We start from the raw sequence: 13,312 nt of genomic DNA, 5'->3' as shown, positions 1-13,312 counted from the left end.
TCTCTCTGATTTAGTCATCAGGCAGTGATCAACGATGTCACAGCTAGATAACTCAAACTTTGGTACACATGTGTGTACATAGAACATCTTATTTACATGCTGGAGGCTGATTAAAACAGTGAACTGCATTGCTGAAAGGTCCAATCCGTGGGGCTGTTCCAGTGCTGCCACACTGCTCCTGCCATATTTCCTTGGAAATAGCACAGGAGAGATAAAGATTTGAATCAAGGGTGAAAGGTTGTTTCATTTCTTCCAAGTTTCTCAAGCCCCTGGCTGAGACTGCATTTTGGGTCACACGATGATAGGCAGACAAGGATGGAGTGAAAAGGAGGAATACATGCCTGAAAATGCAGCTGCACTATGAGGAAAGACTTCTGGTCATCACCTATGTAGAATAAAGCATTTCATAGCATGGTCACATTCTGCATGATGCCTTTTTTGGAAAAAAATCAGTAGTTTATTGGTGTTCCATGATAGTAGGTCAGTGAAAATAAAAAAAAAAAAAAAAAAATTGTAATTCTTGTTTGTAGAACTGATTGAAGCTTTTTAACTATCTGACAGAGACAGCAGTGAGTAGGTCTATATCTGAGGATTTTTTCTGAACTTCTAGCATTTCTGGTTGTGAAGAAAGTCCCAAAAATATGAATAATGTAATGTATGAGTCTGTGTGCTTTCGAAGACAGGTGTGAGTAAAGTCACTGTGCTGCATTCTCCATCTGTATGAATGGGGTGAAATACCTATATCCAGCATCTCATTTTTGCTTAAGTTGTCTTCTAAAGAAAACTTCTATATTCTTCTTAATGAAGATAGTAATTCCTCTCAGAGATCCTTAGCAAAATATTTGTTTATGAAGTGAGGTAGCTGAAACCAGATTTGCTTAGTTTACTGTTGCACAGGACCATGTGTGAGGTCCCTAGAGGGAAATCTGTGGTTTGTAAGTAGTGAAAGTAGTTGCTCCACTGAGCTGAAAAAAAGAGCCCATTATATTGGTGTTTAAGAGGATATTTGTAGGCAGGTATTACAGTGATGCTTTGAGTTTAACTTGGTTTCACTAGGAAATAATGCATATATTATTGCAGCACGTGTCTGTGCTATGATTTCTGAGTCAGCTTTGAGTCTGAACTACTATGTACCAAATTTGACAAAGACGCAGAGGCCTGATGGCCATTAAATCCTTACAAACCTCATGGATCAGGAACAGAATAAGGGTGGGAAATGTACTTATGTCTCCACTTTGAGAGGAACTGTTTGGAGAAACAACATATTTGCATAACATGTCTTAAATGCCGGAAAAGCTTTAGTGAGTGCTTACTCTTTCCTGGCAACAGAATCCAATCATAACACAAAATTCTAAGAATTCATATCAAGTAATCATTTTTAAACCAGAAGGTCTTTCACTTCGGACTTTAGCCAGGATTTTAACCTAGATCTTTTTGACTAGAGATGACATTTTTATGATATCTTGTTTAAAATCAATTAACTTTTTTTAAAATTCAGTGCATTCACTGGGGAAAGGCAAAAAACAGGAGCATAATAAAAGCATATGTGATTTATACTAAGATATAAAAGTACTGTAACACAGCTCCTGGGAAATAACCTTCTTGGGAAAAAGGAAGATGGAAAAAGAAGGACTATGTTGGCTGGATTTTATTTCTACATTTTTACTGGTGCATTCATGCTATAAAAGCATTTAGCTGTCAGAAATGTTAATGTTCAACATAAGACACACTTTTAGTATTTACTGTTCCCATATCATCTACTTCAATCTTTTTTCAACTCTTCTGAATCCTGGCCATTTATAAATCAAATCTATTAGCTACTAAATCCAATAGTGTAGAGAATACATGAGAATACACTTAGAAAGATAAAAAGTCATGGTAAATAACTGTTGCATAAATTTAAGAACCTTTATGGAAGGGATGCTCCTGGTAGGCAATAGAAGTCTTCCCAAGGACTCGAAAATTAAACATTAGTAACAAAGTATCAGATTCTGTTGCTTAACAGGAAAAGATGGGTAGCTTAATCATCTGAGAGAGGCACACTGTCCACCGGGTCTCAAAGTGCTGTGGAAGAGTCAAGGATGCATAAAAAATCCTCCATTTTTTGTTACCTTACAGGGTTTATAACCCTTAACTTTTAAAAATAAAAAACAACAATAACAAAGCCCTAAAACAACAAAGACCAAAACCAGAAGTCCAAAACATAACCTCAGTTATTGCAATATTTACATTTTTCTGTTCTCATCTACTCTGAACTGGAATGAAGTGATTTTCTTACTCTCAGCTTAGCTGTGTGAGGAATATCTTACAATGCTTTGCCTAAGGCTCTGGTGATGTGCTATAAATGTATCAACCTCCATCACACAGAGACCAGGACAGACTGTAGAAGCTGCAAAAATATCTATCAGCACTTTGTTCCTTTCATGTTCCACTCAAAAACTCCCTGCAGGCATCCTTTCCAGCCGTACTAGAGATAACACTTGTCCTTGGGTGTCCCTGGGTAGGGTTTGCTTGCAAGATGCAACTGCACACAGCATGCAAAGTTGGCCTGAAGCTCACTGAACATACAGACTTTTATGTCTGCTGTGATGAAACAGATGTCCTGAAAGCAGTGTGAGCAGGGAGCATGACATCTGTCTTCTTACACAGGCACCGACTATGCACATCACTGTCGGGAGCAGGATTTCCTGACAGGAGAGAGTTTTCTGGGTCATTCACAGTGTCAGAGGAAAAGCAGGAAGGCATGATACTCATGGGAAACACATGGGAGAAGGCAGTGCTCAGGTCATTCAGGTGTGAGGAGCAAAGGAGCATTTCTGGCTGAAGGTTTCCAATTTCCATCGAGCAAATTGTAACTCACAAATGCCACCTGCCTATATCCTTCTTATGCCCCTGTTCTATGACAGAACCTTGTAGTGGAGACAGGGTCTGGCAAAGACAGCAGAGGCAACTGCAGGAGCTGCTGATTAAGTGTTCTCTATCCTTGATTCCCATTCAACCTCTTTATATGGGATGAGAATTTCTATTCAGGTCAGTGTGCCAGACTATGTCAGTATCTGTTATTCCACATTTGGGCAGAGACTCTCTACTGGCATGTGCAACTGTTAAATCTAGGAGTGTCGGCTGCCTCTGCCAGTATTTTAAAAGTGAGATGTCTTTATTACCCTAGAAACACTTTTTTTTTCTTTTTTTTTCTTTTTTTTTGCAATGACTGTGTTGATCCTTTTACCCTTAAAATTCAAGATTAAAAAAAGAGAGAAGGAAAGAAAGAGAAAACAAGAACAGCAATATCCCCCCCTGCCAAGAAAATACACAGAAGACAATGTACTTTGTCTGATTTTCAAGGTCATTGTGAAAGAAGAAGGGTAGCATGATAATTCACATCTGCTTTGTTGTAGATGGAATGGAAATTAAAACATCCTACCTCAGATGTTGTAAAAGAGCTTGCACAGCAGACAATGACATCTGAATTGGTGATTCACAAGCCATGTTCTCTCCCCACCAAAGCTCCCATCTGATTTATGAAGTGCTGTGTTGCTTCCTAGTGGTGAAATGCAAAAGCTCCTGCTCTCCTGCAGTCATTGAAGGCTGCTTGTGTCTCCAGCTGGCAATCAGGCTGCCCGTATCACAGCTCCACACGTGCAGCACACACAGACCTGATTTCATGAAGTCAGTGTCCAGCCTGGTCACAGGTGCCTGCTATTGAACAGCTGCAATGTTCAGTGCAGACTCTGTAATTCTTACACAGGTTGGCTTTGTAGGGTTATCTTTAGGAGGCTGGATGTCCTAGCAAGCCTGGAAATTTTTTTCCATAAAGGGCATCTGTGCTATTTGCCTTTGCATTTTCCACTAATGCATCTTTAATATATGGAATATATGCAATTGTAAAGAAAAAAGGTCTGGAACTTAATGGGCCTGGTACATCCCCAAAGGATCAGCAGGAAAAAAAGGATCCCTTTCACAGGTAATTAAATGGCTCTAAAGGCCTCATAAGCAGAGTGTGAAGCTGGCATGGCAGGAGTAGAGCAAGTCCAGAGACCTGTCAGGGGGCTGCAAATCCAGAAAGAGAAACGAGACTCTTGAGTTTCCAGATGCTGTTAACCAGGTCAAGGTTTCAGTCTCTTGACCTGGTTAACAGCTCAGTTAGCTTTGCCTCACTACTGGAGTTGAGTTGCTATATATTTCCAACTTTTTCCTCTCATCTGTTTATGAAGAAAGAAAGAAAATTAATATTTAGTGTCTATGCTGTATTTTGTATTATCTGCTGCTATGGCTCAAAGAAACCAGTGTGTTTGAAACATAGATTTTTGTCATTAAAGGAGAACATTTCGTTGAGTACACATAAAAAAGCTTTGGGTTTATGTATAAAAAAAAGGTTCCCAAAATACATGGGAGATCTTCTAGTAGAACAATTGACAAAACAATAATAAAACAGTACAGTATTGGATCAGGGGGAAAAAAAAACTAAAAACAGAAAAAATTATTTTATGGAAGACAGCATTCTGGTGGTGGTGGTGGTTACTTCGAAAGCGTTGTAATGGAATATAGTTCCTCAAACAATATAAAACGGGGTGGGGGGAACCCTCAAACAATATTATATGCAAAATAGATGTCAATTTTATTAACTATATTTAAGCACTTTCTCCCAGTAGAGGGCAGAATGACAATGACATAAAATCAGGAGCTGGCAGAAAGCGTTGGGAAGTGATTTCCTCAGAGGAATTCTGGCTCTGCTCCGGCATGTCAGTGAGTACCCCAACTCCTGCTGGCTGCAGCCTGACTTCCAGGTGTGCAACACCACTAGAAAGCACTTCTGAGGTTTCCTGAGGTATCTGGAAGGAAGTGCTGCAGCCTTTAATACCAATATATTCTATCCATGTTTTCCAACAGTGTATTAATGGCAGCTAAAAATGTGTTCAAGCAGAGCCAACGCTGCAGCAATGACGCTGGCCTCTTCCATTTCATACAACACATCTGGGACTGTGTTATTCCCCTTCTTTTTCTCTCTGCAGTACTTGATTAAATTTTATTTGGTGGATGTGGAAATCCTTCTCTGCTTAGTGGTATTGCTATAAATATTCCTTGTTAATTCAAAATAAAAGCACTTTGGCAGCAGGGAAGAAGTAAGCTTCATACTGTACCTCGTAGCTGCACTCAGTATAAAATAATGTTCTATTGCAGTTACAGCATCTCTTTGAATGCAGAGTAGAGACAGCAGAGGCACTGCACCACTGAGACAGAGATGGTTTATTTATCTTCTAGAAAGGGAGCTTGCAACCCAGGGTTAAGATTATTTGGACTGGAAGAGGACAGGGAAGCAAGGTCAGCTTGGCCCAAGTTTACAGACAGAGAAGTGCCTGATCTTCACTGCTCTGAGCCTGGTTTGGCTATGAAAGCCTTCGTAGAATATGGCTTTTATCTCATTTCCTTAAAGAAGATGAAAAGGAGCTGCCAGCAAGGCTCATGCAGCAGTGAAATGAGGTGTTCTTGCACACAGTGAGAGTCAATGACCATGGAGTGAATGGACTTTTACTGGCATGGGCCAGGAGCAGCTGAAAGTGTCTGAAGAGGGGGAAACACTAGGTGAAGTTAGGCTAAAAATAAAGGGAAAATAATAATTTCATTCAAAAACCAGCACTCATCCCACTCCCACTAGTGTGGAGCCAAGCAAGCCCTCCCTTGAGTGAGTTAAAACCACATAGTCTTGGCAACAGGGTGTTTTCCTTCTTCTATTTAGCAAATAGCAACCACTTGAGCATGTTATTCTGACCCTTGTGTACCCATCACACTTCATTAACCTGGAGCAGAATTGGGCTAAATGCGGCACCTGATTTACCTGAATAATTGTTAACAGGCATTTCTAGCTAAAAACATAATCAAAAACATAAATTGGACAATTCTTAAAATATCAGCTGAATATTCATGCTAAAGTGTAAGTGGTTGGGATCAAATACAACAAACATTTGTAACTTCAGTCTTTGCATTCATGTAATTGAGATAGGCCAGCTCAAGCATCTTCTCACAGCAATGAGGACAAAAGCAGTGTGTTTATCTTGCAGCACTGCAACTTGAGTTGGTCATCATACCACTGTTCATCATGTTCTTTTGCTCAAAGGACTTGTCAATATTTCTCTTCTTTTTTTTTTTTTTTTTTTTTTTTTCTTTTTTCTTCAGACTTGGTACATTGGAACTGTGTATTTTAAAATAAGGCTGAGATGGGTAGGTAATTCAATGTCAGAAGTGAGGGCCTTGCCTTTGCACTCTGCTTCTGTTACATTTTCTAGTGGTGAAACCATGGATAAAAGTAGACTGATAAACAATGTCCTTATCTGTAACCCTGTAGCCTTTGACTCTGGTGTAGTAGTTTCCCAAAGCCTGTGTGATAGTATACTTTATACCACCTTTGAAGTCAGGTTGTGTTGAAGTGTGGTGTATCGGCTAGGAACAGGGACTGTGGGTATCCCAAGTTTTATATCAGCTCTTGTATATAACAGGAAATACAAATATCCTACTCCCAGTGAATAATCTCGTGTTTTAAATTACAATTTGTAAGAAAATTCTAGATTCTAGTCATATTCCTTATGTATCTTTTATTATAACATCCTGATAGCATCTTCTCTGGAGAAGAGAAAGCTTTCAGGAGACCTTATAGCAAGTTCCATAAAGGGCCCTGCAAGACAGCTGGAGAGGGACTTTTCCCAAAGGCATGTAGTGGTGGTGGGGCACTGGCACAGGTTTCCCAGAGAAGCTGTGGATGCCCCATCCCTGGAAGTGTTCAGGGTCAGGTTGGCTCTGAACCACCTGGTCCAGTGAAAAGTGTTCCTGCCCATGGCAGAGGGGCTGGAACTACTGGTCTTTTAAGGTCCTTTACAGCCTAAAGAATTCTGTGATTCTATTGTGCACCTTGATTATCCAAGGGTTTTGGATCAGGCCTAGCATTGGGACTACCCTGTTCCATGAGGGAAAACCTGAGGAGGAGGCAACCAGGATGAGGTAACATATGTGCACAGTCCAGAGACACTGAGTGCTGCAGGTGCCAGGAACTGCACCTGAAAGGAGGCTCCTAACCAAAAAATCATAGTGTAGTAAGTTATATTAATGTGGACCTTTCTCTGCCTCCATTCCCTTTAATAACATATTAATACTGTGTTTGTGCCTTAACATCTAAAACAAATGTTGTAGGCCTCCAAGCAGGTAGGATTTTTTCCTTTCCTCTGTACTACATCCCTTGTAAGCAGTGAAAAAGTATTTTGGATCCCACAGATTTGAAATTCCACCCTGCCTAAGTAATTACATCAAAAAATTGAGAAAAAAAAAAAACAAAAATAAAACAACCTAACCCCTACTATTTTCATCTGTGGTCTTGAAACTCTCCATATACTGACTTACAGGATGATTTTTACAACACACTGGTGGTTCTCAAATGGTCCCTGAAGTTACTCAGTGGGAATAGCCAGCTATCAGCAAATTCTACAAAAATTCCAACTATAACATACAGTAACAAGTGCAAAATACAGCACAGCTCAAGGCTCTAGGTTATAAAAATGTCATCCCAATTTATGAGGTTATCCTTGTTGAGATAAAATATAGCTAGTATTAAAGCTGCTTCTGTACTACAACTTCCAGTGCCCCAGGTCTAGGAAACATGAATATAAATGGTATGAATTCTGGATGCTCCCCAATAGCCAGTGTTGAATTAATGGTAATAATAATAATAATAATAATAATAATAATAATAATAATAATAAGTGTTTGAAACAAAACTATTATGATGCAACATAGTTCTCTGCTTACAGGTACTTAAAATAACATAGCATTTACCTATTTATGTTAGGGAATAAGAGAGTATTTTTATTCTAACATAGCTGCATTAGGGAGACATTAATTTTGTCAGAGATAATTGAAAACCTGTGGCTGTAGGTCTGTATTCTGCTTTTAACTGGGTCTCTAGGTCCTCATAAATCCATTAAGAGCTGGGTATGAGCTGTAAGTACAGAATTTGCCTAGACACTTCTTGTTTCATTTTGCTTTTCTGCAGTGGATAGGTGCAAGCTCCTACCCCAGCCTCACTGAAGTTCAGGCTCTTCCTGGGCCTTCTGACTTATTTTACTCAAATGAAAATCCTGACTCTTTGCTGTCTTTTGCTGCAACCTTTTGCAAGCACGTTTTTTGTTTGTTTCAGAGGCCAAATGAGCTCGTGTCTGGGGCTCTGTGTGTTACTGTTGGGTGACTGGAAACTGCAACTAGACTGCAGCTCCACACATTGTATGGGGAGAATGAATGGGCTCTTTTCCAGTCTCCAAATCTTCCCTTGAGAATGGGAAATGGGAAACTACACTTGCATTTATTAATTTCACTCCTGCTGTCAAGCCTGAACGTCTTAGATGTTGACCATCTCCTTTCTTGGTCACTTTACCATGATTCTTTGTATGTAGCTTTGGTGTCTGTGTACAGTTCCTATATTATGCTTCAAGATCACTACTTTCCTTACCTGCTTACCTTTGTGTAATGGCTTATGTACTTTGTTTGTAGTTCAGGATCCTTTACATGTATGTAAGTGTGAATAGAAAACATGACCCAATATTAGACTCACAATCAAAATATTTTTAGCTGTATTTGGTCCACTTTTAATGGGAAAGAGAAAAAAAACCCCTATCTGGCAAAGCATTTAAAAGTGCCAAAGGGATTTGATTTCTGGTTGAGGAGATAGTTTTTCTAAACAAAACATCTATACTTTCAAAAATATTTCAGGGCAATTGTTTCTTGTATGAAGCACATCAGCCTTTCTTTTCAGTTAGTGAGTTCAAATGGTGTGTGGATGTGGCAGCTGGGGACACGATTTAGTGGTAAGCACAGTGGGGCTGGGTTAACATTTGGACTCAATGATCTTGGGGGTTTTTTCCAACTTTTATGATTCTACCATTATAAAGTACAGAGAAAAAGATAGTTTAGGATTTATTTCAACTTTACTATAACATCTTTGGCACAGGAAGTACACTTTACAATTTCTTTGCAAAGCCCCTAGTACAATGGGAGACACTTTGCCACGCGTATTCCAGGCTGGTACTGCATATGAGCAATGAATAACAGAAATACATTGCAGCTGGATAAACTCTCTAGCTCTTCATCAGAACCAGCTTGCCAGCTGACAGAGCAAAGAGTAAGATTATTTTATTTTGCCTGATTTTAATCAGGTATTTTAAGGGAAGTATTTCAGTTCATTTTGCTTGTGGTATTCAGATGGACTGTCATACATTTTCCATTACTATTCCATTTGGATTTATTCAGCCTATATAGCCATTACAGCCACAGGTAACTGAATAAGTTTAAAAATTGAAAGAGGATTTCTGTATAGATTCAGACCTAAATCTGTCATTATGATTAAGAATGTTATTTTTTCTTGCTTGCTTTTACTTCCTAGAAGAAGAAAATTGGTGGTTGTGTTTTTGGTATGCTGCTGGAGTGTGCCTCTCCAAGGTTCTAGTTAAAATTGGGTGCAGATACTTAGTTGTTGTAATTGCTTCTTCATTACCTGGTAGGAGTTGTCTCTCTGGGCATGTTTGGCAGAGATACATAATTCTGCCTGTTTGCCAAAGCATAAATACTCTCCTTTCAAAATGGAGTTTTGATTGCTGAACAGTATTTGTTATGTACACAGTGCAATTAAGGAGATAAATGTGAAAATAGAGCATAAATAAAATCTAACCTCTGTTGTAGGCATAGATAACTGCAAGGGCTAAAGCAAACCCACTGTAAATTTTATCCTGTTTTGTGAAACTGTGTCATGCTGTTTGTAGAGAGCTATTGCTGTCTGTGAGAAAAAAGGATCTCAATATATCTAAGATGTTGCTTGTTTTCCACTGAATTCACTGTGCTAGCACATCCGGAATTTTTGCAGTTTATGGACAGCTGAAGTAAATATATGTTGCAGGAAACACTTGTTGCCATTCAATTTCACCAAATGTTTACATGTGCCTTCCTTTAGCAGAGGAGTAACCTCCTATTAGTCAAATAATGAAGTGTGAACAGAGCTAGATGTGTGTAAGCACAGCCTGGACCAAAACATATCAGAAACATGTTCCTGCACACTGCATTTCAGTTTTTCAGGCCTTTCTCAAACCATGTAAATCAAATGGGATCCGTACCTCAAGGATAAATAACAGGTTTTCTTCTCTTGCACAGAACGAGGCTCAAAAGGACACCTTGACCTCACGGAGTTAATAGGAGTCCCCCTTCCTCCTTCCATCTACTTTGTCACGGGCTATGGAGGGTTCCCAGCTTACAGCTTTGGCCCAGACTCCAACATCGGCCGGCTGACCAGTGCTATAATTCCATCACCCTTCTACAGAGATTTCGCTATCGTGGTCACCGTGAAGCCTAACAGTGACCGTGGAGGAGTGCTCTTCGCAATAACAGATGCCTTCCAGAAAACAATCTACCTGGGACTGAGGATTTCACCAGTTGATGACAGCACCCAGAGAATAATCATGTACTACACAGAGCCTGGATCCCATATCTCCCGAGAGGCTGCTTCCTTTAAAGTGCCAGTGATGACTAACAGGTGGAATAAATTTACAGTGACTGTTGAGGGAAACGATATTGCTTTGTTCATGGACTGTGAAGAATATCAGAGGCTTCAGTTTCAAAGGTCTGCAAGAACCTTGGTATTTGAATCTGGCTCTGGGATATTTGTTGGTAATGCAGGAGCCACAGGACTGGAAAAGTTCACAGTAAGTGCTGACTGATAAATTCAGATGCCTCAGTGTTTAATGCATGTACTCTCTACCCAAGAAACCTTGCTTGCAGAGGTTATATCCCAAGTGAGGGTCAAATCATATAGCTTGTATTTTCCCCACCTAGCTGGGGTTTGGACAGTGAAGTTATGTAACCTCTGGTTTAATATACAAACATTCTGAAAGCCTCACAGTTTTAGTAATAGTCCAGACATTAAGCCTAATCTTCAGTTTGAATATTAGAAATTTCAAAGTTAATATGTCACATAATTTTTTATAGCCTTTCTAAGAAGGGCAGATTTCAGAGAATTTGTTTTCATAATTTCTGAGAATGCCATACTATTAAGCCAATGTTTTAAAAGCTTCTTAGTTAGATATTCATATTCAACATCAGAAGAAGAATAATGTAATCAAAGGTAAAGAGACTTGGAAGATAAGGTGCATTTTTACAATTTATAAGTTATTTGAAGCTTATCAGGTGCTTTAGGAAATAGAATGCACCAAAACCACAACTAAGAAGGATCTCAAGCCTTCTTAGCTTGAGTGTAAGCACCCTTCCTGCTGCACCCTGACTCCAATTCTCAGCCACTGAGAGCAGCCAGTATGTGTGAGATCATCTCATGGTCAAATGGAAAGGAAAATGTCACACTATATCTGTCCTATTTTTGTATTTCCTCTACTTCAGAACTTGTTCTGTGTTTTGTGAGATTAATGTCTCTTCTAAATTAGTTGAGCAGCCGCACAAAACAGAGGGGATCCTTTTCCTTAGGGAATAAAGATGTTCTTTCCAAAGTTCAGGCATACTGGCAGGTTGTGAGCTCCACCTGGTAAGCAGCAAGTCTAAAGTACTTTTATCATTTGTCTGACTATTCTAAGCACCTAGAATCACAGAACTACATGAATTAGCAGGAAACAAAGGGTGGGAAGTCACATGCAGGAAAACTGTGTGTTGGTGTTTCCCTTCTTAGGCAAATAGGAGGACTGGAGTATTGTGAATGCCTGATGCCTAAGTAGGATAGAGAAATACTAAAGAGAAGGAAAACACTTTGGAAAACACCTGGGTAACACATGTGATGTCACTCGCTGAGATTATCACCAATGAATCCGTAAATACAATGACAGAAATGTAAGGTGTATGACACTGTAATGCATTTCCATTGAAACAGGCTGCTCTCTATGCTATATTGAGTACATAAATTTCAGCTTCATTAGCACTAATTATGATTTGTACTCTAGGTTCCTGTGCCTTTATTTCTTCATGCATCATATGCCACAATTGCTTTTGAGTAGAAAAACTTAATGCTTGAACCTCACTCAAACTACCTTTCTATGCCAAGAACTGTTTACATTAATTGCCCAAAACAGAAACAAATCATAGCAGATTGTGCAAATGAATAGATGTCAGATGCTATTTTGCTCTGGCTTATGGGAATTCATGTGTCTAAGACTCTGGTTGTCAGACACAAAAGGACACAACCATCATCAGATTTATTGAAATCAAAGGAAAATCTAGTCCTGATGCTTGTAAAGAAAAGTAGAAACCAGAAAACAACCAAGTATAGCTGAATCAGTGATGGTGCCAGATGCTGCAAACTAGTTCTTCCAGGGAAGGCAGCAGCAGCTATAAGACCCAGAGAAGGAGTTAAATATCTCATACCTACCATCCCTATGACACAGACTGGTCCATGACTTTCCTAGTTGGAGGCATTGGCCTGCAGTAACACTTGGGAAACTTTAGAGCTTTCCATTTTGCTTTCTTCACCATCCAGGGCCACAGCTTAGAGCAAGAGGAGAAAAATGTGTTCTCCAAATGTGATTCACTTGTACTGTGAAAACAAAGATCACTTCCAGGGGACTGTTTAAATGGTTGTGCCTCCTTCCATGTATGATTTTTCAGTGAGCTGTTCAATCAGTCTGACATCATTCAATATGCCCATTAAGTTTTGAGAGAAATAGGATGTTGAGATTACTGACCTGTCAAGAGGCACCAAGTGCACAAGTTTCACAGTCTTCAGAGGTAGATAAACTAGAGGATTTTTAAGGATAGAATCACAAATTTTATTCCTTTCAAAAATATTCTACTTTGTGTGTTATATGTAAACAGGTTCTTGACTTGAATATCTATCTTTGTGCCATGTTGTGCATCATGTCTAATTGAGAGACTTGTAATAAGGAAACATCCCCCACATTTTTTTAAGTACTTTGAGTCTTTGCAGAAACAACAGTTCAATGTTTTAAATGAAATTGTTACAGCTCCTTCAGCATGTCAGACTGAGAAGTACAGCTTGTGACTCTGAAAAAAGAAACATTTGTTATCAGAAAATCCATCTCCTGTTTTTCCTCTCTGGAAAGTTCTATACTGGTTTCTTCCTGACTCACTTCATCACTTATTAATATTCCCATCCTTTGTCTCCATTTTTAGGGTTTTCACATGCCACTTCTGGAGCTGCAATGCACTTCTTAACTAAAAAGAGCAGACAGACAGTGTTTTACAGAATGCATGACACAATACAGGACTAGATCTTTCATCTGGGGCACTAACAAATCAAACAATGCAATGTGGTGCTCAAGGTGTCCTT

The 13,312-nt window shown here is 39.3% G+C and overlaps 1 protein-coding gene and 1 long non-coding RNA gene across 3 annotated transcripts in view; one reads left to right on the top strand and one right to left on the bottom strand.

The window, feature by feature from the left end:
- COL15A1 (collagen type XV alpha 1 chain) overlaps nucleotides 1–13,312 on the top strand; it is a 118,484-nt gene that overhangs the window by 28,164 nt on the left and 77,008 nt on the right. For both annotated transcript variants that reach the window (XM_023919592.2, XM_023919591.2), the window contains exon 3: nucleotides 10,183–10,730. In XM_023919592.2, coding sequence (XP_023775360.1) covers nucleotides 10,183–10,730 — 548 coding nt within the window. The remainder of the gene's footprint in view (nucleotides 1–10,182; nucleotides 10,731–13,312) is intronic.
- On the bottom strand, nucleotides 1,647–3,627 carry LOC147655755 (uncharacterized). The gene is made up of 2 exons (XR_015274305.1): nucleotides 3,425–3,627; nucleotides 1,647–2,687 (listed from the first exon to the last, which is right to left on the bottom strand). It is a non-coding gene; the product is annotated as an uncharacterized LOC147655755 (long non-coding RNA).

Source organism: Cyanistes caeruleus, chromosome 1 (assembly GCF_971803275.1).
Source record: "Cyanistes caeruleus chromosome 1, bCyaCae1.hap1.1, whole genome shotgun sequence".
Taxonomy (NCBI): Eukaryota; Metazoa; Chordata; class Aves; order Passeriformes; family Paridae; genus Cyanistes; species Cyanistes caeruleus.
The sequence above is the reverse complement of the archived record's forward strand: the minus strand, read 5'-3'. Positions and strand labels throughout refer to the sequence as shown.